The sequence below is a fragment of the Oncorhynchus kisutch genome, linkage group LG11 (assembly GCF_002021735.2).
Source record: "Oncorhynchus kisutch isolate 150728-3 linkage group LG11, Okis_V2, whole genome shotgun sequence".
Lineage (NCBI taxonomy): Eukaryota > Metazoa > Chordata > Actinopteri > Salmoniformes > Salmonidae > Oncorhynchus > Oncorhynchus kisutch.
This window is the reverse complement of record NC_034184.2, coordinates 67,274,590-67,302,207: the sequence shown is the minus strand read 5'-3', so window position 1 is coordinate 67,302,207 and position 27,618 is coordinate 67,274,590. Positions and strand designations below refer to the sequence as shown.

General features: G+C 43.5%; 1 protein-coding gene across 7 annotated transcripts in view; it reads left to right on the top strand.

Annotated features, from left to right (window-relative positions):
- Positions 1-27,618, top strand: part of slc12a7b (solute carrier family 12 member 7b) — a 71,087-nt gene that overhangs the window by 30,929 nt on the left and 12,540 nt on the right. For all 7 annotated transcript variants that reach the window (XM_020494544.2, XM_020494543.2, XM_020494540.2 and 4 more), the window contains exons 2-17: positions 5,664-5,755; positions 6,159-6,296; positions 15,194-15,340; positions 17,383-17,437; positions 17,663-17,793; positions 17,952-18,193; positions 18,365-18,576; positions 19,678-19,845; positions 20,214-20,312; positions 20,642-20,699; positions 21,169-21,343; positions 21,437-21,555; positions 21,843-21,941; positions 24,416-24,535; positions 24,650-24,754; positions 27,221-27,389. In XM_020494544.2, the coding sequence (XP_020350133.1) occupies positions 5,664-5,755; positions 6,159-6,296; positions 15,194-15,340; positions 17,383-17,437; positions 17,663-17,793; positions 17,952-18,193; positions 18,365-18,576; positions 19,678-19,845; positions 20,214-20,312; positions 20,642-20,699; positions 21,169-21,343; positions 21,437-21,555; positions 21,843-21,941; positions 24,416-24,535; positions 24,650-24,754; positions 27,221-27,389 (2,129 nt within the window). The remainder of the gene's footprint in view (positions 1-5,663; positions 5,756-6,158; positions 6,297-15,193; positions 15,341-17,382; positions 17,438-17,662; positions 17,794-17,951; positions 18,194-18,364; positions 18,577-19,677; positions 19,846-20,213; positions 20,313-20,641; positions 20,700-21,168; positions 21,344-21,436; positions 21,556-21,842; positions 21,942-24,415; positions 24,536-24,649; positions 24,755-27,220; positions 27,390-27,618) is intronic.

Here is a 27,618-nt window from a genome sequence, read left to right as displayed (position 1 = left end):
CTCACAACCTTTTTCAACTCAACCAAATTTTTGTAGGACATTGCTTTGTAAAAAGCAAATTTTCCTTGGCACAAATTGACTAAATGAGTCTTGATTCTGGTCTCTTTCTCAGTTCATTAGTGCTGTTTACAGTAGACTTTGTTGCCATTGTATGCTTCATTGGAGCACATTGGTTAGGTTTTACACAACTTTCACCAGTGGCACAACAGCAAGACAGCAAGAAATATAGACAATTATTTGCAGAACCTGCCCCTTCATTGTCTGACCCTCAGGTCATTGTTTTGAAAAAGATGAATGTGTCCTCAATAACAAACCTGGTTAAATAAAGGCAATAATATTGTCAACCTTCGTATCAGAAATCTATTGTGCAGCCTCTCGCTCTGATCAAAACATTTGGGAATAGGAAAGTTGTGAGAACTGGAGTTAAAGGGAATGTCGGCTACTGCTGTATTCCTGTATTCCTGGCTAAATTCATGCAGTGCAAGTTATGCAACTTCTTTGATTGGATGGACTGGGATTGCATGGGTAGTTCTGGCATGTCTGCCTGTTGACACCTTGTAAATTGAATTTGAACAGCTAATCCTGTCTCACGATTGCAATTGAACTGTATAAATTCACCTTTGACTTCATTATTCCCATACCATTATTACAGAGAATCAGACAAATTATGCTACCCTCTGCCTATTGGCTACTTAGCTTATTAAAGCCTGTCTCAAAATACAAAAAAAAAGCTGTTCACCTGACTTGCCTTTCAAAGATATCTAGAAATGCACATGTTTTGTGCTCTTGTAGCAAGCAATCACCCCCCCCCCCATTGCTGACCACAAATGATCTATAACTGGGCTAATAACTAACTAGCAAAGGATATGAACAAATGTACAAATGTGGTGGCTAGCTCTCGCTTTGATCTCAACAAGCGCATCTACTCACGACTGCTGATGCTGTAAATACAGTCCAGTTCAAAGTGAATGGCAGATCCATACAATGGTCTATTTGCATATAAACCTACCGCAGCTCTGAGTCGTGCCTGTCAATGCAATAGAATCCTACTCCGATGCGCTCTGCCTGCAACAAAATCTCTTGTATAGTTAGTTTTGCATAGTTCATTTTGTTTTCGGGAATGTTGCACTGAAAGTGGCTAATATTGCGTTGATTCGATCACAATTCCCACAGTAAATGGACACATTGATAGTGTTAACTAACAGGGAAAACTCTAGAAAGTTCAGTGATGTTCAATCTTGTGCTTCTCTGCGCGGGCTGATATTTCTTCTGGGCGGCAGTTCCGGGGGAGCTTCAATGGAACATTTTGATGTAGGCCTTCATCCACAGCCTCAGTAAGATGTCTGCTGCAATAAGAGTTTTGACTGGGATATGCCTAACTGTCGGGTCTTTCTCAGTCCCTATATACACACAGTGCTGCAAAGGGTAGGCCCAATGTAAGACTCTTACATTACGATGCAGAAGAGACTTGTTTAATGCATGGCCAGGCAAAGCTCTGCGGTAGTTGGACTTTTATACTATGACGTAGATGCATCAATCCGTACTATGCAGTCTCCTACCAAGAGAACACGGCATGGGTCCCATATCTTCTATGTGAGCTGAACTGGGTCCGGACATGGCGTGCGAGCATTTGTTGTACACAGATTCAGAGAGGAATGACGAGGATTCAGGTATTCTTCTAGAGCAACCAGCCGAAGTTACGCAACATGGGGAGACACGCAACATCGCCGCGGAGAATAACAACCGCCTGCCCCATCAATGGACACGGTATACTCTTTCCCAAACTGCACCCTTTTAGACCTCTGTGTGTATCTCTTTCTCTCTTTCTCTCTCGTTCTCTCTCTTGCTCTCTCCAGCTAGTTCTCTGATTTGAAGAGGTAGACCAGTCCATTGGTAGCTGCCTATCTTGAGAAGGGATGAATAGGCACGTACGACGGCAGCGATGATGTGCCCACATGTCCATAAACTAGGTCACCAGTTTGGCCTTAGTAGGCTAGCCCATATGAAACTGGACCGTGTCTCCTGGGACTTTTCCAACTGCTCCCTCGACGTCCCTCCCCACTCCCTCCTTCAACACTCACCCACCCCCCCCCACACACACACACACACATGCTCAAACTTTTAGATTCCTACATATTGGTCTTGACAGGAAGAAGAAGAGAAAAATTGTTGGGAGGATCTCTTCTGCTGTCCTACCAATCCAGTCAATTTAAAGGAGGAGTTAGGACGGAGTGTCACCTTGTTACCGTCCAAAAGTGGAAGTTGCGTCACAGGCTCTCTTTCTGTTCCCATGAAAACCGGAACATCCGGTTGTTGGGGACTGGGCACAGGCTAGTTGGCACATGGATCTATCCTGTGAGTGTCAGGGATCAGTGTCAATTCCTTTGGCATGGTGAGGATGTTTTAATGCTCACTGTGGGACTTTATCTTATCACCTGCTGTGATGTCTTCTGGGATGTCTCATGATTGGACATGATACAGGTTTTCTGCAGAGTCTTTGGGATTGATCGCTTAAGCAATAAAGCTTGAGGGAGTGTGGTATATGGCCAATATACCACGGCTAAGGACTGTTCTTGTGCACGACGCAACCCAGATTGTCTGGATACAGCCCTTAGCCATGGAATATTGGCCATATACCACAAACCCCAGTGGTGCCTTATTGCTATTATAAACTGGTTATCAACGTAATTAGAGCAGTAAAAATAAATGTTTTGTCATACACGTCTGATATACCACGGCTGTCAGCCAATCAGCATTCAGGAGCTCGAACAACCCAATTTAAAATCTACATTTATAGCTCTGGGAAACTGAGGGTCGGTACAATGGGTTAGGTGTTTTATGTTGATTAGATTTATGAACTTCACCTGAACCTTTTTGAAGGTGTTCTTTAATGTGGACGGGATTATGACACCAGAACATGAATAACAAATGTTGAATTGTCTCTGAGCAAATGATCCCGTGTCGCTCAGTTGGTAGAGGTTGGCGCTTGCAACACCAGGGTTGAGGGTTCAATTCCCACTGGGGAACAAGTATGAATTAGTTTGACTTACAGTAGTGAGTGCATTTCAATCTGGATAAGATCGTCTGCTAAATTACTAAGATGTTAATGTATGCCATTTTTACTTTCACTTTCCACAGGTCATAGAACCACCTGCTATTGGAGCCATAAATAGTTGCTATAACCCCCCATTGAAAAGCAATCCTGACTTCCAGGATTCTTGCTGGATCACTCCCCCGCTGACATCCTTACACTGTGGTTCTCTTACACACGTGGCATGCTGCAAGTAGAAAAGTACCACACTAATATTAGACACAGCACACAGGAATTAACCCTCGGTTCAAAGGGGATTTGATGACATTGGGATTTAGCGTCATTAAAGTCTGTAGATCGTACTGTCTGTTAGTGCAAGAGTGTGACATGGAATCACACTGCAAGCTTCTTATTCCCAGCAGCTGGATCAAGCAGCAAAAGTTACACAGATGAAAGCACATAGCAGTCACAGGTCACACTTCACCAGGTCTGAATGAATGAATTTGGTTGACTCACATACTCACATAAATGGGTGTGGAAAGGAGACACCGGCTATTGAGTGTGCTGAAACGTGAGACGCTCGCAAATGGTGTCTCGGTAGCGAAATACGTAGACCTACGGTATCTCAACCCCCATTTAGAGGCGGTCTGCTATTCCGCTTACTCTAAACACTTGCTTTGCGCGATGCTCTGCAGATAGCTGGGTAAAGGGCCGGCTCGGCTCACAGTTTGGTGCCAGAATGTTCTGTCCCCACACGCTGTTAGGCCTCAGGTGGGCGGAATGGCAGCGTAAGCTGTGGCCAGACACATGAAAGCAGCCAACTCTGACATTCCAGTCTGCTGTGTGTTGATATACAATTCCTCACAAGAGGAAATGTCATACTCTTAGCCTCTGAAAACTAGCATTAGCTAAAGTAGCATTAGATAAAATATATGGGATGAATTATGCCTGCATGTTTAAGATGACTATTTTAGTGTTGCAAGGTGAACAATGTAGAGCCTTACATTGCCAAATAAATAGTGTAGTGATTGCTTAATGCAATTTAGTAGGCCCTAAAACATCTTATCAACCCTTTTTGAGGGAACTTTATTTAGCAAAACAGAATCATAAGATTGCGCAATTTGCTACAATTATCTCTCATTTTCTTTTGATAGTTGTAACAAGTCGGCTGTTAGGCCTGCTTTTGTAACACAGACCAAAATAACTCATTCCCATTGTTTGTTTAGTCTTCACGCTCTGTCTGGGTCTGTAGTTTTTCCTCTGTTGATGGTATCAGCTAGCCAGACTGACGCTAATGCTAAAACAGAACCCATTGGAAATGAGTGGCTAAATAAGAATCATCTCCACTTGTCACTGCCCTCTGTAGCAGTCATCATTTTAGATTTTTTTTTGCCAACTCTATTTTTAGCCTTCGACCCAATGTAATCAATTAATATTTGTTGCTTCTAGCGAACTATAATTACATACTCGTACTACATGTTTTTGAACCATCTCAACCATGAGGAGGATATGTGTGTGTTCGTGGTTCATCCAGAACTCCCATTACAAGCTGAAATAGCTGGATCAATGACCCATTACCACCAGACATCGATCACCATCATGGCCCCCCAATGTCCCAGTAAAGAAAATCTATGGGGCTGAGCTGAAACTCAGTGAAGTGAAAGTTGGATTCATTTTCTTGTCTTCCAAACAAACTGGGTCCGTTTCCCGATAATGATGGAATTTAGGCGTACGAGTGTATTTAACAATGGGCTCTATCCTACAGTGGCCAAAGATTTAACATAACGTGTTTCCCAAAACACCACGCAGAGAGAATGTTCGCTAAGTGCGTTGTTTGAACATGGCGATACAGATGGGATCGAAAGAAAGGGAACACTGCTTTTGAATCAGACTTGAACAGAGAATGCTATCTTAACATTCCATTTATTTCACAGTACTGATGATGGATCAGACTTGAACAGAGAATGCTATCTTAACATTAGATTTATTTCACAGTACTGATGATGGATCAGCTCCTCGAGCGATGGTATCACCTGCGGCTGAAAATAGAACTCAATTGATTAAACATGAAATGTATTTCAATATGATTCAAATAGGCCTATAGCCTACTGTTTATATTTTAATGCAGTCAGTTCGGTTTTCATTTGAAGAATTTTTTAACTGTACGTCGTTTGTTTGTATCAATTGAAAACATATTGGCAACTTAGAAATACAAAGTCAAGTTTCTTCTGAAGTTATCTGTGGTCACAGAGAAACGGATAAACCATATGATTCTATGTTTAGTGGAGATCTTCTGTGTATAAAGTGACACGGGAGGGTAAAAGTTATCTACCGGTGCCCTTAGCTGTTCTACGAGTGGCCTGAGGCAGGGGTAGATTACGAGTCGTTTTCAAGTGCAACGTTAAAAACGATGGTTTTGGGAAACAGCTTTGAGATTTAAAAATGCTCCTATAAACATTCTAGCGATTTTTAACTTTTGGGAAACCAGGCCCTGGTTGGTTTGAGCTTTTACCATAAGTTTTCTGCTCTCTGGTTAACAGCCAGTTAACCTACCTCAGCCGACACAGTCATTTTAATATTGTCTTTTCCACTTCAATTACTTTAATGGAGGTTTTCTCTTCTGCTTCCACAGGCGATGGCATGCCAAAGGAAAGCAGTCCGTTCATAAACACAGACAATGACAAAGGGAATCTATACGATGGGAAGAACATGGCCCTCTTTGAGGTAACTGCCAACAGCCTTGATTTATATATAATGTTATCTGTAGTATTTCATTTGACCTTTGACCTAAGCTTTGACTTAGGTCTGTTGGTCAGGGATTCAATGCTAAATGAAGTGAGACGACAACTGTGCGGCAGGGGCTTTCTCTGTTATTTCTATCCACTGTCTAATGCCATTTGGCTGCTCTAACCTCTCTATGCTAGTGATACATTATATTGAATCCTATGAATTTGATCCAGCAAAGATTTTCTAATCTCCTTTGATTTCTCTGCAGTTTCTAAATTCCTCTTGACCGTTTCTCCCATCATTGCAGTTCTCAAGTTATTTCCTTGACCCTTATGCAGAGAGCTTGAATGCTAAGAGGTGTTATGACACTTTCTGTGTTATGGTATTTTTTTGCTCACAGGAAGAGATGGACAGCAACCCCATGGTGTCCTCTCTGCTCAACAAGCTGGCTAACTACACCAACCTCACCCAGGGGGTCAAAGAGCACGAGGAGGCAGACGACGACGAGGGGCCTGCCAAGACTAAGAAACCAGTCAAGGTAAGCCTGTTGTCTCCACACTGTGTTTACAATAACGTTTTAAAATTCTGAGATCCACTTAGTGACACAAGCCACTTCTGTGCACATCCGACTCCTACTGCCCGAGTTTGGTGATAATGACAAAGCAAATGTAATCCTCTCAACGTGGGGACTTTGTGGGTGTTCTGAAGTGTGGAGGAAATAGCTTTGTTTGGACTGTTGGTACTGTAGATGGTACTCTATACAATGTCTTCAATTTAGTGTATCCCATCGTGCGTATCTTCTGCTGATTTATTGTACCCTTTAAAAACTGCTGAATGAATGATTGCAAAACAGGGTCTTTGACCAGAGCAAACATTCATTGTGCAGCACGTGTGCAGCATGAAGGACATGCAAACATTCCCACTTTGTTTGTCTACACTGTGATTGATCAGTGTTGCATTTATACTTACTAACACAACTTCTTCTATCTATCCTAGACTATGGTGACCTCATGTATCAAAACACAAATAAGACCTTACTTTGTGGATCAGATGTAATTTATAACTATCTTTTGCAGATAAATTACCATTATAAGACATCATTGCACAAAATATGGATGACTGAATTGTCTGTCACTCCCAAACAGAAGACAACTATATTGGTACCCAATTTATTTTTGAATGTGTCAACTTACATTTCCCTGTATATATTAACGAACACCTAACTTTACAAGAGTCACACTATTCCTTTCGACAACAGCAGCAATTAAGGGTACATCGTGATGTTAGAGCAAGATCTTTCAGATACAAGGCCCAACTGGAATACTTTACCTTCAGAAATCAGGGCATGACAATCACACAGTGATTTAAGGAAGCCCGTTTTCACCTGTTAAGAACAAACTGTTTGTGTTTTTAACTAATAGAAACATCATGTGCAGATATTTGTAAATAAAAATGTATGTACTATGACTTCAGAAAGTATTCATACTCCTTATTCCATATTGTGTTGTGTTACAGCCTGAATTCAAAAAAAAAAATTCTCACCCATCTACACACAATACCCCATAATGACAAAGTGAAATCATGTTTTTAGACATTTTTGCACATGAATGAACGGCCAGCCGGCTTGGCTCGCAACCATTGGGGTGCGACCTATATTTTTGTTGAGGCATGAAATAGTAACCTATGAATACAATTATTAAAATTAAACTTTTTTTATTTAATTGGTAAACCATTGTAGAAAACCAATTGTACACTCGAGGTTCTGCAACGGCTGTACACTCGCGGTCCTTACCACGGCTGTGCTGATCTATGGTACTCGGCTCCGCCTCATACCTATGACCGCAGCAGAGCCATGCAAAAGAGTTGTTTAGCACACTCTCTCTCGTGTACAAGTGCTTTATTCAGAATCTGTTTTTTAAATGTATTATTTTCCTCCTATCACAGCCATTTAACTCTTACTGTTTTAAAGTCGCCATTGGCCTCATGGTGAAATCCCTGAGCGGTTTCCTTCCTCTCCGGCCACCAAGTTAGGAAGGACGCCTGCATCTTTGTAGTAACTGGGTCTGTTGATACACCATCCAAAGTGTAATTAATAACTACACCATGCTCAAAGAGAGATTCAATGTCTTTAACATTTTTTTTACCCATCTTCCAATAAGTGCCCTTTGCAAGTCATTGGAAAATCCTCATGGTCTTTGTTGTTGAATCTGTGTTTGAAATTCACTTCACGACTGAGGGACCTTAAAGATAATTGTATGTGTGGGGTACAGATATGAGGTAGTCATTCAAAAATCATATTAAACATTATTATTGACATAGAATGAGTTCATGCAACTTATTATGTGATGTGTTAAGCACATTTTTACTCTTGAACTTATTGAGACTTGCCATAAAAAAGGGGTTGAATACTTATTGATTCAAGACAGTTCAGCTTTTAATGTTGTATTCCGCTTTTGACATTATGGGGTATTGTGTGTTATTTAATTGTTATTGTTATTAGATAGTAGTTGACATTTTTAGTGTGTGTGTGTACAGTTGAAGTCGAAAGTTTACATACACCTTAGCCAAATACATTTAAACTCAGTTTTTCACAATTCCTGACATTTAATCCAAGTAAAAATTCCATGTTTTAGGATCACCACTTTATTTTAAGAATGTAAATAATAGTTGAGAGTGATTTATTTCAGCTTTTATTTCTTTCATCACATTCCCAGTGGGTCAGAAGTTTACATACACTCAATTAGTATTTGGTAGCGTTTCCTTTAAATTGTTTAACTTCGGTCAAACATTTCAGGTTGCCTTCCACAAGCTTCCCACAATAAGTTGGGTGAATTTTGTCCCATTCCTCCTGACAGAGCTGGTGTAACTGAGTCGTGTGTGTGTGTACGTGCTCGCACACGCTTTTTCAGTTCTGCCCACACATTTTCTATGGGATTGAGGTCAGGGCTTTATGATGGCCACTCCAATACCTTGACTTTGTTGTCCTTAAGCCATTTTGCCACAACTTTGGAAGGATGCTTGGGGTCATTGTCCATTTGGAAGACCCATTTGCGACCAAGCTTTAACCTCCTGACAAATGTCTTGAGATGTTACTTCAATATATCCACATAATTTTCCTGCCTCATGAAGCCATCTATTTTGTGAAGTGCACCAGTCCCTCCTGCAGCAAAGCACCCCCACAACATGATGCTGCCACCCCCATGCTTCACGGTTGGGATGGTGTTCTTCAGCTTGCAAGCCTCCCCCTTTTTCCTCCAAACAAAACGATAGTCAATATGGCCAAACAGTTATCTTTTTGTTTCGTCAGACCAGAGGACCTTTCTCCAAAAAGTACCATCTTTGTCCCCATGTGCAGTTGCAAAACGTAGTCTGGCTTTTTTATGGCGGTTTTGGAGCTTCTTCCTTGCTGAGTGGACTATCCTGTTATGTCGATGTAGGACTCGTTTTACTGTGGATATACAGTGGGGAAAAGACGATTTTTCAGGTTTTCCTACTTACAAAGTATGTAGAGGACTGTAATTTTTATCATAGGTACACTTCAACTGTGAGAGATGGAATCTAAAACAAAAATCCAGAAAATCACATTGCATGATTTTTAAGAAATTAATTAGCATTTTATTGCATGACATAAGTATTTGATACATCAGAAAAGCAGAACTTAATATTTGGTACATAAACCTTTGTTTGCAATTACAGAGATCATACGTTTCCTGTAGTTCTTGACCAGGTTTGCACACACTGCAGCAGGGATTTTGGCCCACTCCTCCATACAGACCTTCTCCAGATCCTTCAGGTTTCCGGGCTGTCGCTGGGCAATACGGACTTTCAGCTCCCTCCAAAGATTTTCTATTGGGTTCAGGTCTGGAGACTGGCTAGGCCACTCCAGGACCTTGAGATGCTTCTTATGGAGCCACTCCTTAGTTGCCCTGGCTGTGTGTTTTGGGTCATTGTCATGCTGGAAGACCCAGCCACGACCCATCTTCAATGCTCTTACTGAGGGGAGGAGGTTGTTGGCCAAAATCTCGCGATACATGGCCCCATCCATCCTCTCCTCAATATGGTGCAGTCGTCCTGTCCCCTTTGCAGAAAAGCATCCCCAAAGAATGATGTTTCCACCTTCATGCTTCACGGTTGGGATGGTGTTCTTGGGGTTGTACTCATCCTTCTTCTTCCTCCAAACACGGCGAGTGGAGTTTAGACCAAAAAGCTCTATTTTTGTCTCATCAGACCACATGACCTTCTCCCATTCCTCCTCTGGATCATCCAGATGGTCATTGGCAAACTTCAGACGGGTCTGGACATGCGCTGGCTTGAGCAGGGTGACCTTGCGTGCGCTGCAGGATTTTAGTCCATGACGGCGTAGTGTGTTACTAATGGTTTTCTTTGAGACTGTGGTCCCAGCTCTCTTCAGGTCATTGACCAGGTCCTGCCATGTAGTTCTGGGTTGATCCCTCACCTTCCTCGTGATCATTGATGCCCCACGAGGTGAGATCTTGCATGGAGCCCCAGACCGAGGGTGATTGACCGTCATCTTGAACTTCTTCCATTTTCTAATAATTGCCTTCTCACCAAGCTGCTTGTCTATTGTCCTGTAGCCCATCCCAGCCTTGTGCAGGTCTACAATTTTATCCCTGATGTCCTTTACACAGCTCTCTGGTCTTGGCCATTGTGGAGAGGTTGGAGTCTGTTTGATTGAGTGTGTGGACAGGTGTATTTTATACAGGTACAGAGTTCAAACAGGTGCAGTTAATACAGGTAATGAGTGGAGAACAGGGGGGCTTCTTAAAGAAAAAGTGACAGGTCTGTGAGAGCCGGAATTCTGACTGGTTGGTAGGTGATCAAATACTTATGTCATGCAATAAAATGCAAAATAATTACTTAAAAATCATATGTGATTTTCTGGATTTTTGTTTTAAATTCCGTCTCTCACAGTTGAAGTGTACCTATGATAAAAATGACATGCTTTGTAAGTAGGAAACACTGACGATTTTGCAGGTTATCAAATACTTGTTCTCCCCACTGTAGATACTTTTGTACCTGTTTCCTCCAGCATCTTTACCAGCATCTTCACAAGGTCCTTTGCTGCTGTTCTGGGATTGATTTGCACTTTTCGCACTAATGTACGTTCATCTCTAGGAGACCGAACGCGTCTCCTTCCTGAGCGATATGACGGCTGCGTGGTCCCATGGTGTTTATACTTGCGTACTATTGTTTGTAAAGATGAACGTGGTACCTTCATGCATTTGGAAATTGCTCCCAAGGATGAACCAGACTTGTGGAGGTCTACAATTTATTTTCTGAGGTCTTGGCTGATTTTCTTTTGATTTTCCCATGATGTCAAGCTAAGAGGCACTGAGTTTGAAGGTAGGCCTTGAAATACATCCACAGGTACACCTCCAATTGACTCAAATGATGTCCATTAGCTTATCAGAAGCTTCTAAAGCCATGACATAATTTTCTGGAATTTTCCAAGCTGTTTAAAGGCTCAGTCAACTTAGTGTATGTCAACTTCTGACCCACTGGAATTGTGATACAGTGAATTGTAAGTGAAATAATCTGTCTGTAAACAATTGTTGGAAAAATTACTTGTCATGCACAAAGTAGATGTCCTAACCGACTTGCCAAAACTGTAGTTTGTTAATTAACAAGAAATTTGTGGAGTGGTTGAAAAACAAGTTTTAATGAATCCAACCTAAGTGTATGTACACTTCCGTGTGTGTGTATGCTTTTATTTTTTTTTGACACGGTTGAAAATGCATCTCATGAGATGTCATCCTGTAAAATGTTAAATAAGTAAATACTTGTTATGCTCCAAGAAAGCCACCACCACACCCACATCCTCCCATAAAGAAATCAAACGACTCTGGCCACCACAACGACATCAAAAACACATTCTTGTCATATTTTTCACAGACCGTTGTTTTCTTCAGGAAATGTGGTCAAAACAGCAAGAATTGAATGCAGGTCAGAATCTGAAGTGGAGCCCTAGTTCTTTATGTGGTGCAACTCATTTTAACCAGAGCTCTGGTCACAAATAGTGCGCTATATGAGATAAGCTTTCATTTCGGACGCATCCTAGGTCTGGGTGTTGTGCAATAGGCTTTGCAGCGCACCCCCTCCTGAAACAGTGTGATCGTTGAAGGGGCCTGTTTTTTTGTGTGTTCTTTTTCAACCTTTATTTAACTAGGCAAGTCGGTTCAGAATAAATACTTATTTACAATGACCGCCTACCCCGGCCAAACTCTAAACCGGACGACACTGGGCCAATTGTGCCCCGCCCTATGGGTCTCCCAATCACAGCCTGTTGTGATACAGCCTGGAATTGAACCAGGGTCTGTAATGACGCCTCTCGCACTGAGATGCAGTGCCTTAGACCGCTGCACATCTCGGGAGACCCAAGGGGCATGTGGTCCCATGGGGTGAAAAGCATGGTTGATAATCATTCATGCAATCTCTTTTTCTAATGGGCTGAATTCATCTGGTGTTCTGTTGCGTTATCTGGTGTTGTCCTTTTAAAGGGGCAATCTACAGTTTGAACAATAACAAAGCGGACTCCCCGCCACTGACTTGATAAACAGCTGAGGGATGGGGCTGGAGAAATATAACCACTCTCAAAGTCATGGACTGACCATCCATGATATAAACATTATAGGTTTAACCATGTTTTGAGCTGCACAGTGTTTTGTTTAAAATTACATTGTTTGCAAACAAATGCTTTTATTTGGGGTTTTGATGGTGTGACAGTTGAACTCCAAGCTCATGAAGCTTCTATGTTATTTTCTTCAAGAATCAATGGGTATTTACAGTGCATTCGGAAAGTATTCAGACCCCTTGACTTTTTACACATTTTGTTACATTACAGCCTTATTCTAAAATTGATTCCCCCATCAATCTACACACAATACCCCATAATGACCCCATAATGACCCCATAATGACATAGCAAAAACAGGTTTTTAGATTTTTTTTTTTGCAAATGTATAAAAAGAACATCAAATTTACATAAGTATTCAGACACTTTACTCTGTACTTTGTTGAAGCACCTTTGGCAGCGTTTACATCCTTGAGTTGTCTTGGGTATGACGCTACAAGCTTGGCACACCTGTATTTGGGGAGTTTCTCCCATTCTTCTCTGCAGATCCTCTCAAGCTCTGTCAGGTTGGATGGGGAGTGTCGCTGCACAGCTATTTTTGAGGTCTCTCCAGAGATGTTTGATCGGGTTCAAGTTTGGGCTCTGGCTGGGCCACTCAAGGACATTCAGAAACTTGTCCCGATGCCCCAGTCTGAGATCCTCAGCATTCTTGAGCAGGATTTCATCAAAGAGCACTCTGTACTTTGCTCCGTTCATCTTTCCCTCTATCCTGACTAGTCTCCCAGTCCCTGCCGCTGAAAAACATCCCCACAGCATGATGCTGCCACCAACATGCTTCACTGTAGGGATGGTGCCATGTTTCCTCCCGACGTGACGCTTGGTATTCAGTCCAAAGAGTTCAATCTTGGTTTCATCAGACCAGAGATTCAGAGACTCTTGTTTCTCATTCTCTGAGAGTCGTTTAGGTGCCTTATGGCAAACTCCAAGTGGGCTGTCGTGCCTTTTTACTGAGGATTGGCTTCCGTCTGGCCACTCTACCATTAAAAACCTGATTGGTGGAGTGCTGCAGAGATGGTTGTCCTTCTAGAAGGTTTTCCCACCTCCACAGAGGAACTCTGGAGCTCTGTCAGAGTGACATTCGGGTTCTTGGGCCCCTCCATGACCAAGGCCCTTCTCCCCAATTGCTCAGTTTGGCCGGGCGGCCAGCTCTAGGAAGAGTCTTGGTGGTTCCAAACTTCTTCCATTTAAGAATGATGGAGGCCACTATGTTCTTGGGGACCTTCAATGCTGCAGACATTTTTTGCTACCCTTCCCTAGATCTGTGCCTCAACACAGTCCTGTCTCTGAGCTCTACGGACAATTCTTTCAACCTCATGGCTTGGTTTTTGCTTTGACATGCACTGTCAACTGTGAGACCTTATATAGACAGGTGTGTGCCTTTCGAAATCATGTTCTGTCAATTGAATTTACCACAGGTGGACTCCAATTAAGTTGTAGAAACATCTCAAGGATGATCAATGGAAACAGGATGCACTTGAGCTCAATTTTGAAAGTGTCTGAATACTTATGTAATTAAGTTTTTTTTTTGCAAACATATTTAAAACCTGTTCACTTCGTCATTATGGGCTATTGTTTGTAGATTGAGGACAACATTTAATACGTTTTAGAATAAGGCTGAAATGTAACAAAATGTGGAAAGTCAAGGGGTCTGAATAATTTCCGAATGCACTGTAGCATAAAGTTAAAGTAAAAAAAAAAGGATGTTTATGAACAAACTTCATTCTCTTCCACGGGTCTGACACAACCCAGCCCTTTATACTTCTTCTCTCACGGTTTCAGCCTGGAGGAACCTTTTTTATTAAGTTGTTCTTCCAAGTCAGTTTGTTGCTAAAAATCTAAAGAAAACACCCACACTGTTTTCCAAGTGGTGCTGCAATTCCACAGCCTCTGTCCCATGCCAATTGCCCCATCACATATTCTGCATGGAGACCAGATGCGGATAGACATTTCTGATTGGTGCTAGAGTGTCAAGGATGGAGTGAGAATAACACCCCTGGCCTGTCCAGGTCTCCACTCTCAGAACAGGATAGTGGGACTTTCCTTTAGTTATAGATTGAGAGATGGTCGAAAAAGTAGCTACAACTTTGAAGAAATAGGAGACGGTACTCTACTTTCAGGTCCGTTTCCGTTTCTTTTAACAATCGCGGTACCCCCTCCTTTTTTGAGCTGTTGCGAAACTTCTCTTTTTCTGGAATGGATCTGTGAGGACGATACCTGTGATGAAAGTTCTGGAAAGTTTCATCACGGTGCAGGGTAGAACTGTTTGCTTCGCTGTACGGTCAAGCTATTATACTCTGAGAATGGGACATTTTCCTCCAGCAACAATGCTTGGACTGTATCTCCATGACTCCTAGGTATATTTTTGACCTTGAATGCATGTATTTATCAAAAACACAATAATTGGTGGGGTGTTTGATTTCAATTGCGGGAAACAAGGATTTAATTCAATGTATCTTACAAACGTGTTATTAAGCTCCTGGCCAAGGCAATGTGTCATATAAGGCACCAGACCAGACAATAATATTTAATGGTTAAAGAAAAATGCATTTTCCGATGCTTTTCACTTGGGCATTTTGTCCTAGTAGTGGGTCTGAGTAATATTATAGTTGCGTGGTACACTATGATGGGGGATGGGATTACCCCCATATCAAATTGTCATGACGGATAATGAAAAGCAATATCTTAAATGTAATCCATTTCTAAATGCTACAGTAGTTGAATATGATTGATATAGTGAAACTGATCTCCTTTACCTGTTGTCACCCTGCCCCCCTCCCTTCTCAGAGTCCTGCGTTGGGCACATTAATCGGGGTGTACCTGCCCTGCCTGCAGAACATACTGGGGGTCATCCTGTTCCTGCGCCTCACCTGGATCGTGGGCACCGCTGGTATCATGGAGTCCCTGGCCATTGTGGTTATGACCTGTTCCTGTGTAAGTAATATAATTATTTATCCAAAGCGACCTAGTCACGTGCATACATTTTATGTATGGGGGCCCCGGGAATCAAACCCACTATCCTGGCATTGCAAGCGACATGCTCTACCAACTGAGCTACAGAGGACCATTACCTAACCAGAGACTGAAGACTATGTTAGGTTGAACGAAGACCGCAGTCCGCAGTCCTGCGGTGTGCAGATATAAATGGACGAACGTGGCATTTCGGCAACTCCCACCTGATCTTGCCTCCTCTCGCCTGCCGTCCATCTTTGAGGACATGTATTTCCATTGTTCAAGTGGTAACTCGACCATCTTGTCAATATAATAGATCATCTTTGGTGATACTATTTATTTCAAAAGCTCCCTTTGTACAACATCTTTGAAGGCTGTGGTCATTGATGTGAATACTAACAGTATGTATATTATAAACTGTGCAGACAATGCCATCAGAATCTGCGAAATTACCAACCCATTATGAATTAGTGGGGTGGTGTTGTGTTAGTGTGAGAAAGAGAGCAGGAGAAAGATTGAGAGGGAGTGAGTGATTTAGTCAGTCCTGGTCACTGATCCCCCTATATTTAGCTGTGAAGCTCGACTTAGAGCGACGTAGAGCTCCCGCTACTGATGACACCTGGCAGCTTGATATCTAATCTTCTCTGTCTTGTCTCGCCACAAGCCTCGCTGACACACAGGGGCCTGGCTATATTTATTAACCCAGCCCCCTCAGACAATGGTTTCTCAAAGCCTTGGTGCGGCGGGAGAGAGAAAGGCTTAAGGCTAGGCTCAAGATTGAGCCCTTCCTGTCTTTGCGCTATCGGACGGAAGTACTCTCCTCCTCGCCCATCGGCTTAAGAGCTATGAACAATAGAAGCCACGCGACTCCCAGTGTGTTACCTAATGACTGTAATGGATTGAGCAGCTTTAGTGTGTGTGTGTGTGTGTGTGTGTGTGTGTGTGACGAGTCTGTTGCTGTCTCTATGTCATCGAAGAGCCACTGCTCGTCAAAATGTGTCGACATGATCACTAAATAATAGTAGGCTTTACTAAGTAATAGTAGGCTTTAATTGTGATTGGCATACAGTTTAGCAGTGGTGTGAACCAATATTGTTTTGGACATGTGGAAGATAAGTTCACACAACTACGAATAAATGCATTCTGTCCTCTCGTAGTAATAATGAAGAAATGGTTTCTAACTTTCTACATGGCTAAATGCAAAGTATGTCAGTAAAGAATTGAAAGAATAGCCAACAGGAGAGGTGAGCCAGTGTACAAAGCTCACCTATTCGATGCAATCAGAACTGCATAAAGAACCTTAATTTACTGAGTTTAAGGTTGTTGTGGAAAGGGTTCTACATGGAACCCAAAAGGGTTCTACCTGGATCCAAAAAGGGTTCTTCAAAGGGTTCTCCTATGGGGACAGCCGAAGATCCCTTTTTAGGTTGTTGATGGCACCTTTTTTTGTGTGTCGTTTGTGTTTTCAAAGGTACACACATTCATCCTGTTCACTTCCACCTGGCTAGACATACACTGGACAGCACTTTCCATTTCACTCATTCCACACAACAGACACGAATGTAGCCTTCTGTTGAATGCTGCTTCCATTCAAATGGATAAGCTGTTTTTAGGGGGTAAATTGCCAGCTAATTGGCTTTTCTCCAGTTCAGCACATGGCCTGAAAGAAAAGCAGGAAGCAGGGGACAGGGATTTATTTTGATCAATCATTGCCACCCGTGTCAGCTCAAGGGCAGGAGGAGTGTTATGTAACCACCAACCAGTTCGATACAAATATCCTTGAAACCCGTTAAACACTCCCGAAACAGACCAATTTCACGAAAACGGGGTTCATATCAATTACCCAGCCGCCCACGATTGTGTTCCCAAAGATTTATAAGCCATAGCTGAGACATTTAGCCACTAAATATAGGATAAGCTCCCCTTTTGATTATTTTTATGTAGATTCCATGAGGTTTAGATTCAAAAATACTGCTCCTGCTGAACCTAATCTAATATTTAGAGATTTGTTTCGCTCTTTACAGACAATGCTGACCGCCATATCAATGAGTGCCATTGCTACAAATGGTGTGGTTCCAGGTAGGTTTCCAACATGGATAATGGTACATTTCTACTTTTTCAAAATACAATTGAGCTGCCCTATAATTCCCTTCACCTCAAGACATTACGTTGAATTTCAACTTCAAGTGAAGATTAAATCGGTTCCAGCACCAGAGGGAACAATATATACCACTACACTACACCCTAAAGTGAGTTCCCCAAAGGCTGTTGTGACTGACTCTGTCCCCCGTTGTTGGTCTGTAGCTGGAGGCTCCTACTACATGATCTCCAGGTCCCTGGGGCCAGAGTTCGGCGGGGCCGTGGGGCTCTGCTTCTACCTGGGGACCACTTTCGCTGGCTCCATGTACATCCTCGGTACTATAGAGATTCTACTGGTGAGTATCCTTTGCAAAGATACCATAATTTTTGTGACCACCTGCTCTGAACCGATAACAACACTGCCAGATAAGGCTGGTTTTTGAACGTGCAATAACACTGTACCTTTACTGAACTGAACTTCCCTGATGACACCCCATCTCCCTTCTCTTCCCAGACCTACATTGTGCCTAGCGCGGCCATCTTCAAGGCAGAGAAGAAGGAGGATGAGGCTGAGGCACTGCTCAACAACATGCGGGTGTACGGCACCTGCTGCCTCACCCTCATGTCCCTGGTGGTTTTCGTGGGTGTCAAGTACGTCAACAAGCTGGCCTTGGTCTTCCTGGCCTGTGTCATTCTCTCCATTCTGGCCATCTACGCCGGAGTCATCAAGACCGCCTTCGAACCGCCAGACTTCCCGTGAGTCTAAACTCACAGCCTTGTATAAAAATACAACCAGAAACATCTAGAAGAGATCACACACATTACTCTTACCTCGGATCATACGTCTCCTCAGAACGTCTAAGGTCTCTGTTTTGTTTGTTTGTTAAATGTAATATTTCAATGTTTCGTTCTATATCCTCCTCCCAGCATTTGCCTGTTGGGGAACCGCACGCTGCAGAACCACAACTTCGACCAGTGCTTGAAGACGATGGAGGTGGGCAACGTGACTGTCACCACCAAGCTGTGGTCCCTGTTCTGTGACTCTCCAGACCTCAACGCCACCTGCAACGAGTACTTCACCCTAAACAACGTCACTGTGATCCAGGGCATCCCTGGCCTGACCAGCGGTGTCATCAGAGGTGACGGGCTACCTTTACAAAGATTGTTTTAGACGGTGGCTATCTGCTCTATTCATGAATTGGCATTTTGTTACTGCAGATTTCTCCTAATGCATGTAATGAGGTCTACAAAAATGATTTGGGATGAAATTATCCAACAAACTTTGATTGTGCGGTAAACTATATCTTAATGTAAAGCCTGTGCTTCCTCTGTCTTACGACCCCTATCCTAATGGAAACCCCGATTACGATCATTAGTTTATTTGTAAAGCATAATGCCGTATGTGCTCCTCTGACTACTTACTATATTGCCTTTTTAAAATATTTTTTTTACCTTTTATTTAACTAGGCAAGTCCGTTAAGAACAAATTCTTATTTTCAATGAAGGCCTAGGAACAGTGGGTTAACTGCCTGTTCAGGGGCAGAACGACAGATTTGAACCTTGTCAGCTCGGGGATTTGAACTTGCAACCTTTCAGTTACTCGTCCAATACTCTAACCACTAGGCTACCCTGCCGCCCCTTTTGAAGTGCTTGTGAAAATTAGATTAGGAAGATGTACAGGAAACGTGATCCCATTCCTGAGATCCAACAGAGTGATGCTTGAAGAAAGTCTTGTCGAAGTGTTCCCTGGCTTATTTACTGGGACTGTCTTCAATTCAGTCAGCCCAGGATCATCTAGATCCATCATAGATTTATGCTGAACTGCAGGGTTACCACCGCTGCCAGAAGTCATAGTTTTGGGTTACCACAACGTCCAAGATGTTCAGGACATTCCAAATCTCTGACATTAATGTCCACTCCCCCATCATCACTTCCAAAGTCCTCAAATTCCCGAAGTTATGGAATTGGGCGTGTGCTGGCAGGTGATTGATGAGTTCCATATGAACTCTGTGTTCTTCCTTCAGAGGATAGGGACTAGTGATCTTTCTTTCTCCCTTCCTCTCTCCCTTTTTCCCCTTCCTTCTCTTCTCCCTCCCTCTCTCTCTCTCTCAACCCCCCTCCACCCCCCTCCATCTCCCCCCATCCCTCTCCCACCGCTCCATCTCCCTCTGCTCCATCCCACTCCCTCTCCCACCTCTTTTCTCCCTATCTCCTAACCACCCCTCCTCCCCCTCATATAGATAACATCTGGGGGGACTACGGTCCTAACGGCATGCTGGTAGAGAATAAGCACCAGGCATCAGAGCCGGCTGCAGACACATCCCAGGACATCTACATGCCATACGTGGCCAACGACATCACCACCTTCTTCACCCTGCTGGTGGGGATCTACTTCCCCTCCGTCACTGGTACGTTCACATGGATATCCACTTGTCAGGGAAGCGTTGCTAGGGTACACAATGGTGGATCTTTGTAGGTGGAAGGTGCTCTTTGGGAAAGGGATTAAGACCAAGGCACATTCACTTGTTTCAATTGGTTATTTGCTTAACACTTTAGAATAACTTTCATTAATAAGTAGTAAGTAAGCTTAAGTAAGCTATTTATAACTTTTACAAATATTTTAAAAAAATATATTTTTACATGAACTGTTGTTGCTGTGTTGATGGTAGACAGTAACCCGACCTAGACCCACCAAAGTACAAGCTGCAGCACAGCTCTTACACAGCTCTTACTTTCTTACTTTAATGTTATAATACTTGCTTTCCCCTCTTCACAGGAATCATGGCTGGATCCAACAGGTCTGGTGATCTGAGGGATGCCCAGAAGTCCATCCCCATAGGAACCATCATGGCCATCGCCACCACCACCTTCATCTGTATCTTTAATGACAGCAACAACAGCCCAACCATACACGTGTCTAATAGGACACATTTAAGCACCTACCAAATTATTATAAAACATGACAAGTCAATGTGTTGTTACATGTAAACTGTAAAGGTAGGTTGTATTCATTTGGGCACTCCATAGCAAAACGGAGCAAAACATTTTGCAATGGTAATCACAATTGAGAATTCCTTGTTGGACAAGTCCAGGTAGTCTCTCCCTGCTATACTCTAATCCATGTGGTACTCAAATGAATGTGACCCTGGTTGGTTTTTCACCTATGGTCCTCTGGAGGCCAATTTCCTTAATTGCGTCACCCAGACATTTCCTCTGTCATACTGTTTGGCGCCTGCATCGAGGGAGTGGTGCTCAGAGACAAGTAAGTGCTGTTTCACTTTTCGCACCTGGTATGAAAGCAGCACAAATGTCTTGTTTATTTCTTGAGCCTCATCTGGATATTCAATCTTTGCTTGAATTATTGTAGTTACCTTAAAAACTCCTGTTTTCTTAAGTAGGAACAGACCATGGGTTAAGGTGTCTCCTCGTTAAGCGATAAGAAGCCCAAATAGTTTTTTGGGACATTGAAAAATTGGTTTGAAAACATCACAGTTTCCCCTTAAAAAATCTATTTGTCTGTGACACATAGTAGCCCCTTGTTGCACATAGCACTGTCAGGTTAAGAGTTCAAGTTAATTACACTGGGCACACAATGGTCAAAGGGTTTCTGTCTCGCTGGCAAGGTATTTTCTACTTTCAGCAGCTTGGGTATGCATGTCTCCGTGTGTATGTGCGTATTGTCTGAGTAATTTTCTAATGAATGTGTGTGTGTGTGTGCCCGTCTGTCCTAGGTTTGGGGACTCGGTCAAAGGGAACCTGGTGATTGGCATCCTTGCTTGGCCTTCCCCCTGGGTGATTGTGATTGGCTCGTTCTTCTCCTGCTGTGGAGCAGGTCTGCAGAGTCTCACTGGAGCCCCCCGGCTGCTGCAGGCCATCGCACGAGATGGAATTGTGCCATTCCTACAGGTCAGAACACACACACACACTGTAGACACACACACTGTAGACACACACACAGCAACACACACAATAACTCTCTGGAATTTCCCTGTGTCCCAGGTGTTTGGTCATGGCAAAGCTAATGGAGAGCCCACCTGGGCCCTGCTGTTGACTGGTGGGATCTGTGAGATCGGCATCCTCATTGCCTCTCTGGACGCTGTCGCCCCCATCCTCTCCATGTGAGTACCCCCATTTACTATCATCTCCATCTCCTCCCTCTTCTCTCCTGGTCTCAACCCCCTCTCCACTTGTCTGTCTGACTTTCTCCGCCCCTTTCTCACAACTTTTCTCTCTCCCTTTTTCTTTCTTTCCCTTCTTCCTTCCATCCCTCCCTCTCACACTTGCTTTCCCATCTATTGTAGCCTAAAGGTAGTGTTGCAGAACTGGTCTCTGGAGGTTTACTGACAAATGGTAGTCGTGTGTAATCTTACCACTTCCTCATTGTGTATCTCTCTCTCTCACTCAGGTTCTTTTTGATGTGCTACCTGTTTGTCAACCTGGCCTGTGCCCTCCAGACACTGCTGCGCACCCCTAACTGGAGACCCCGCTTCAAGTTCTACCACTGGTAAACGGGAGCCCCTCTCTCTCTATATGTATGGTGCTGCTGGCTCTTCGAATGGCCTCTCAAATTAGCTTCACGGTTTTCTCCTGCTTTCTCAAGTACAATAGCAGTCTCTGTTAGCCTAGCAGCAAACCTCCTTACTCCCCCCGAGAACACATTCTCTTTCTCTCTCTCTTGCTCTCTCTCTCTCTTTCTCTTTCTCTTTCTCTTTCTCTTTCTCTCTCTCTCTCTCTCTCTCTCTCTCTCTCTCTCTCTCTCTCTCTCTCTCTCTCTCTCTCTCTCTCTCTCTCTCTCTCTCTCTCTCTCTCTCTTTCTCTCTCTCTTTTTTTCTCTCTCTCTTTTTTTCTCTCTCTCTCTCTTTTTTTCTCTCTCTCTCTTTCTCTCTCTTTCTCTTTCTCTCTCTCTCTCTCTCTCTGAGATGCTGAAACATTGGACCAACACTTTATATGTTGCATTTTATAATTTTGTTAACTTCTTTGCAATTCGCCTCATTCATGGGGCACCCGCGCTCCTGCCGTTCTGGTGGTCGCTCACGTGCCGTTTTCCTCACACAGCCCACCGCCCTTCTCCTGACCGGCGACACTAGCTGCCAGTCGGAAGCAAGATGCTTTTTTTGTAGCTATTAAGAAGTACAATGCCTAATAAAGACATGTCCCAAGAACTCTGCCCATCACAACTCAAATGACAAAATCATCAGTACTGACTTACCACTCGTGTATGTAGTAAATAAGTAGTGAAACAGCATATTATTGAGTAGAACTTGTAAGAACTTGGCCAGGTCGCAGTTGTAAATGAGAACTTGTTCTCTACTAGCCTATCTGGATAAATAAAGGTCAAATAAAAAAATACTAAGTTCATTTTTTTTCATGAGTTTGTAGTGATATACTGGCACCTGGTGGCGACTAGAAGCAATTGCATAATATGAACTATTACGAATTGATGGTCCTTTAAAATAATTATTACGGCTTGTAAAAGTTCTTGAAAGTCCTTGAATTTGACTTGCCACTGCCTCCACCCCTACTCGACAGCATAAAACTCATTACCCTAAACTGGCCAAGTATTCAAGGTCCACCCTTCAGCTCGTGTAAGCTTGTATAGTGAATACACACACACACACACCTGTATGGCGTGTCCAGCGATAAATGGATCTGTACTAAAACAGAGAAAGGTATTTGCTGTCTGGGATTAAGGTTTCACAGTAACAGTAAATATATACCACAGTAAAGCCCAATAGTGAGCTGCTGAGCTATTCCATGGAACGAGCTCAGTTGTTTGCAGTGCTATGGTGCATTCCGATTTCTATGGGCACATTAACCAATCAATCAATTCTATTTATAAAGCCCTTTTTACATCAGCTGATGCCACAAAGTGCTGTCCAGAAACCCAGCCTAAAATCCCAAACAGCAAGCAATGCAGATTTAGAAGCACGGTGGTTAGGAACAACTCCCTAGAAAGGGAAAGTCAGGAACCTAGGGAAGAAACCTAGAGAGGAACCAGACTCTGAGGGGTGGCTAGTCCTCTTCTGGCTGTGCCGGGTGGAGATTATAACAGTACATGGCCTAGATGTTCAAACATTCATAGATGACCAGCAGGGTCAAATAATAATAATCACAGTGGTTGTAGAGGGTGCAACAGGACAGCACCTCAGGAGTAAATGTCAGTTGGCTTTCATAGCCGAGCATTCAGAGTTCGAGACAGCAGGTGCGGTAGAGAGAGAGAGACAGTCGAAAACAGCAGGTCCAGGACAAGGTAGCACATCCAGTGAACAGGTCAGGGTTCCATAGCCGCAGGCAGCACATGTTTAAACTGAAGCAGCAGCACGACCAGGTGGACTGGGGACAGCAAGGAGTCATCAGGCCAGGTAGTCCTGAGGCATGGTCCTAGGGCTCAGGTCCTCTGGAGGGAGAGAGAGGGAATTAGACGGAGCATACTTAAATTCACAAAGGACACTGGATAAGACCGGCTAATTAGACCAGATATAACAGACCCTAAACATAAACTACTGTAGCATAGATACTGGAGGCTGAGACAGGATGGGTTGGGAGACACTATGGCCCCGTCCAATGATACCCCCGAACCGGGTCAGCCAGGCAGGATATAACCCCACCCACTTTACCAAAGCACAACCCCGACACCACTAGAGGGATATCCGCAAACCACCAACTTACTACCCTGAGACAAGGCTGACTATAGCCCATGAAGATCTCCCCCATGGCACGAACCCGAGGGGGCGCCAACCTGGACAGGAAGATCACGTTAGTGACTCAACCCACTCAAGTGACTCACCCCTCCTAGAGACGGCATGGATTGACATGTGCTATCTTGTTTTGAACCGAGTACCCTGCATAGTATCTGAATTAATATGATAGGTTTGATTACTTAAGGAATCAGCTTGTCATTTTTGGGCTGTCAAAATGTACTCCTATATATGACTGACTGTGACCTCCATGCTCTCGTCCGTCTCTCGTCCTCCACAGGGCTCTGTCTTTCCTGGGCGCCAGTCTGTGTCTCTCCCTGATGTTCATCTCCTCCTGGTACTATGCCCTGGTGGCCATGCTGATCGCTGGCTGCATCTACAAGTACATTGAATACAGAGGGTAAGAGTTACCGAATTCCAAAGTAGCATGGTACATTGGTTCCCTTATCACAAACAGGACGCATGTTAGATTGTGTTTCTGAGTCCTCCTTTTTCTTGTTCTCTCAATCTCCAGGGCGGAGAAGGAGTGGGGTGATGGTATAAATGGTCTGTCTCTCAATGCCGCCCGCTACGCCCTCATTCGCCTGGAGGAGGCGCCGCCCCACACCAAGAACTGGAGGTGCGTGTGTGTGTGTGTGTGCGTGGGATTAGGTTTATGTGCAAATACGTTTGTTTGTGCCATTATTGATGCCGCATTTCTGAACAACCAGCAATAACCAACTTTGGGGCTGAACAACCAGCAATAACCAACTTTGGGGCTGAACTACCAGCAATAACCAACTTTGGGGCTGAACAACCAGCAATAACCAACTTTGTGGCTGAACAACTAGCAATAACCAACTTTGGGGCTGAACAACCAGCAATAACCAACTTTGGGGCTGAACAACCAGCAATAACCAACTTTGGGGCTGAACAACCAGCAATAACCAACTTTGTGGCTGAACAACCAGCGATAACCAACTTTGTGGCTGAACAACCAGCAATATCCAACTTTGGGGCTTTCTCAACAGTATAATTTTATGCTGGAGAACGTAGTGAATTGGTACCATTTGTCATCTGAGTAATCCAGAGAAAGTTACTATTTGATGAATCGCTGAACCTTCTATGTAATCTCACTGTAAAAAAAAGATACCAGTAAGCCTAAGCATAGCAGCCCCAGGACTGTGCCTGTCCAAAAAGTGGAGCATTTACATCAGGAAAGAATGAGGTCAGTCTTTGGTCCTCTCCCTCATGCACCTGGCATCACCCACAGTCCCATTTCCAGGGAAAGCCCTAATCTACAGCGTCAAAATCAATATTTCTCCCTGTGCCATCTGGCCTGATGAGAATGGCAGGCTACCAAGTACTTACTCCCATACATCGCCCACGCTCGGCTCGCGACGCGCCCCTAAGCCTCTTTACACAGTAACTGGCAATGTGCCACCAGCCTTCGACAGCAGGACCAATACTGGAGCCGTTAGGAATCCTCCATGTCTGACAAGTAGTATGGAGCTGTGGGTCAGAGGATTGTTTCTTCATTCTATGTAATGTATTCTCAGGGAATTTGGTGATGTTTCTTTTCCCCTGTTCAGAGAAATTAGTAATTGAAGTTGTTAGGTGTATGTCCCATCCTGCATCCTGATATTACCAGGTTCTGACCACTAGATGGTGCTGTTCCTGGTGATTTTATTTTTATGGGTTGGTGTCCATAAACTTCTTACAAGGTAAGAAAACCAAGAGTTGGAACCGATTCAGGGAACAGCTGGAAAATAGCAAAATTATTTGAGGAACGAACCCGAACTGAAATCGAAAGTGATCTATACTGTTCTGGAACAGAACCATTATTTTAAAAGCATGGGAACCGGTTAATAACATTCTTTGATGTGGAGCATACCTAGCTAATGTTTTCTCTGGTCCAACATTAAACCAACTCGGAAGTTCAACGATATTCAAAGTTACTCCACAGAAGCCGCTCCTCCGTGTATAATTCCGTGGGCCTGATTCAGATAATGCATGTCATAACAAGGTGCCCAGCTCTTCAAGGCAATCTTCCTCCATCCTCTCTCGCCTCACCCTCAAATGTTCAGTTGCATCTTGCACCCTACACTGTGATTAGCAGCACTGTGTGTGTGTGTGTTTGTCTTTCATTATGACTAACCCATGCTGTTACGGCAAATTTGCTCTTAATTACTTTCCTATACAGATGAAATCGCTTACCCACTCCACAGCACTGATTGGTGAAGTAATTTAATGTTGAGAATCACCCAACAGCACCATCTAGTGGTCAGAACCTGGTAATACCAGGATGTAGGATGGGACATAAACCTAACAACTTCAATTACTCTGAACAGGGGAAAAGAAAAATCACCAAATTCACTGAGAAAACATTACACAGGATGAAGAAACAATACTCTGAGCCGCAGCTCCATTCTACTTGTCAGACATAGAAACATGATACTGAAAACTGGGTGGGATTGGCGTGGGGGGTCTGTGGGTGGGATTGGCGTGAGGTGTGGGGGTCCGTGGGTGGCTTTTGACCGTTTTGTTGGATTCCTCATATCTTACTCATCGTTAGAAAAATGTTTGGTCCAAATCAGATGTTAGGTACTATATTTATTTAATATTATATGAATCCTAGAAATTAAAATGGCCAATTTGGGGGTGCAATCAATTAGGTCAAATTATATTTCAACAAAATAATGTTGCAGGAATGCTAATCTTATCTGTTTCTAACTACATAAATGATTTCATAAAAATCTGAGATGCTGGGTGTCATGGCTTGCTGAGATGACATGGAACGACCCATTACTTAATCCAATCAGCTGCAGCCATCAGGAATCCCATCAATAGATGTGTTTAAAAGTTCACCTTTAGACGTGCAGGCTTATGGCAATCTAATTTTGAACCCAAATGTCTGTACAAAAGTCAATGCAATGTTCCCAGGTGTTAATACAGATTGCTAGACAATAATCTGAAATTCAATGCCCTTTATTATATCATCATCAAAGCAATGTGTTGGACCAGTATGGGTCTTGGTCAGCCTTGTATAATACAATCCAGTATGACTTGTCTGATGTTTCACCGCACCTGTCTTCCCGGGTCGTAGGCCCCAGATGCTGCTGCTATTGAACCTGGATTCTGACCACGCTGTGAAACACCCACGCCTGCTCTCCTTCTGCACCCAGCTCAAAGCAGGCAAAGGCCTGACTATCGTGGGCTCCGTGCTGGAGGGCACTTACATGACCAAGGAGGCCGAGGTCAAGAAGGCCGAGCAGGTACTGTAGTCACGGGCTCAGCTCATACATCGTGGACAGTCAACAGTCGTAAGTTAGATGTGTCCTATGTGTCTGAGAGAGACCTGTTAAGAGAACCAACCAGAGAGGTTTAGTGGCTGTTGACATTTCCAGTCTTATTCCACTGGCAGAGACTTGCCTGCCTTCTACTGGTAGACCAACATAGACATTAATTACCAGGTTGATTCCATTCCGATTGTGTCAAGTCAGT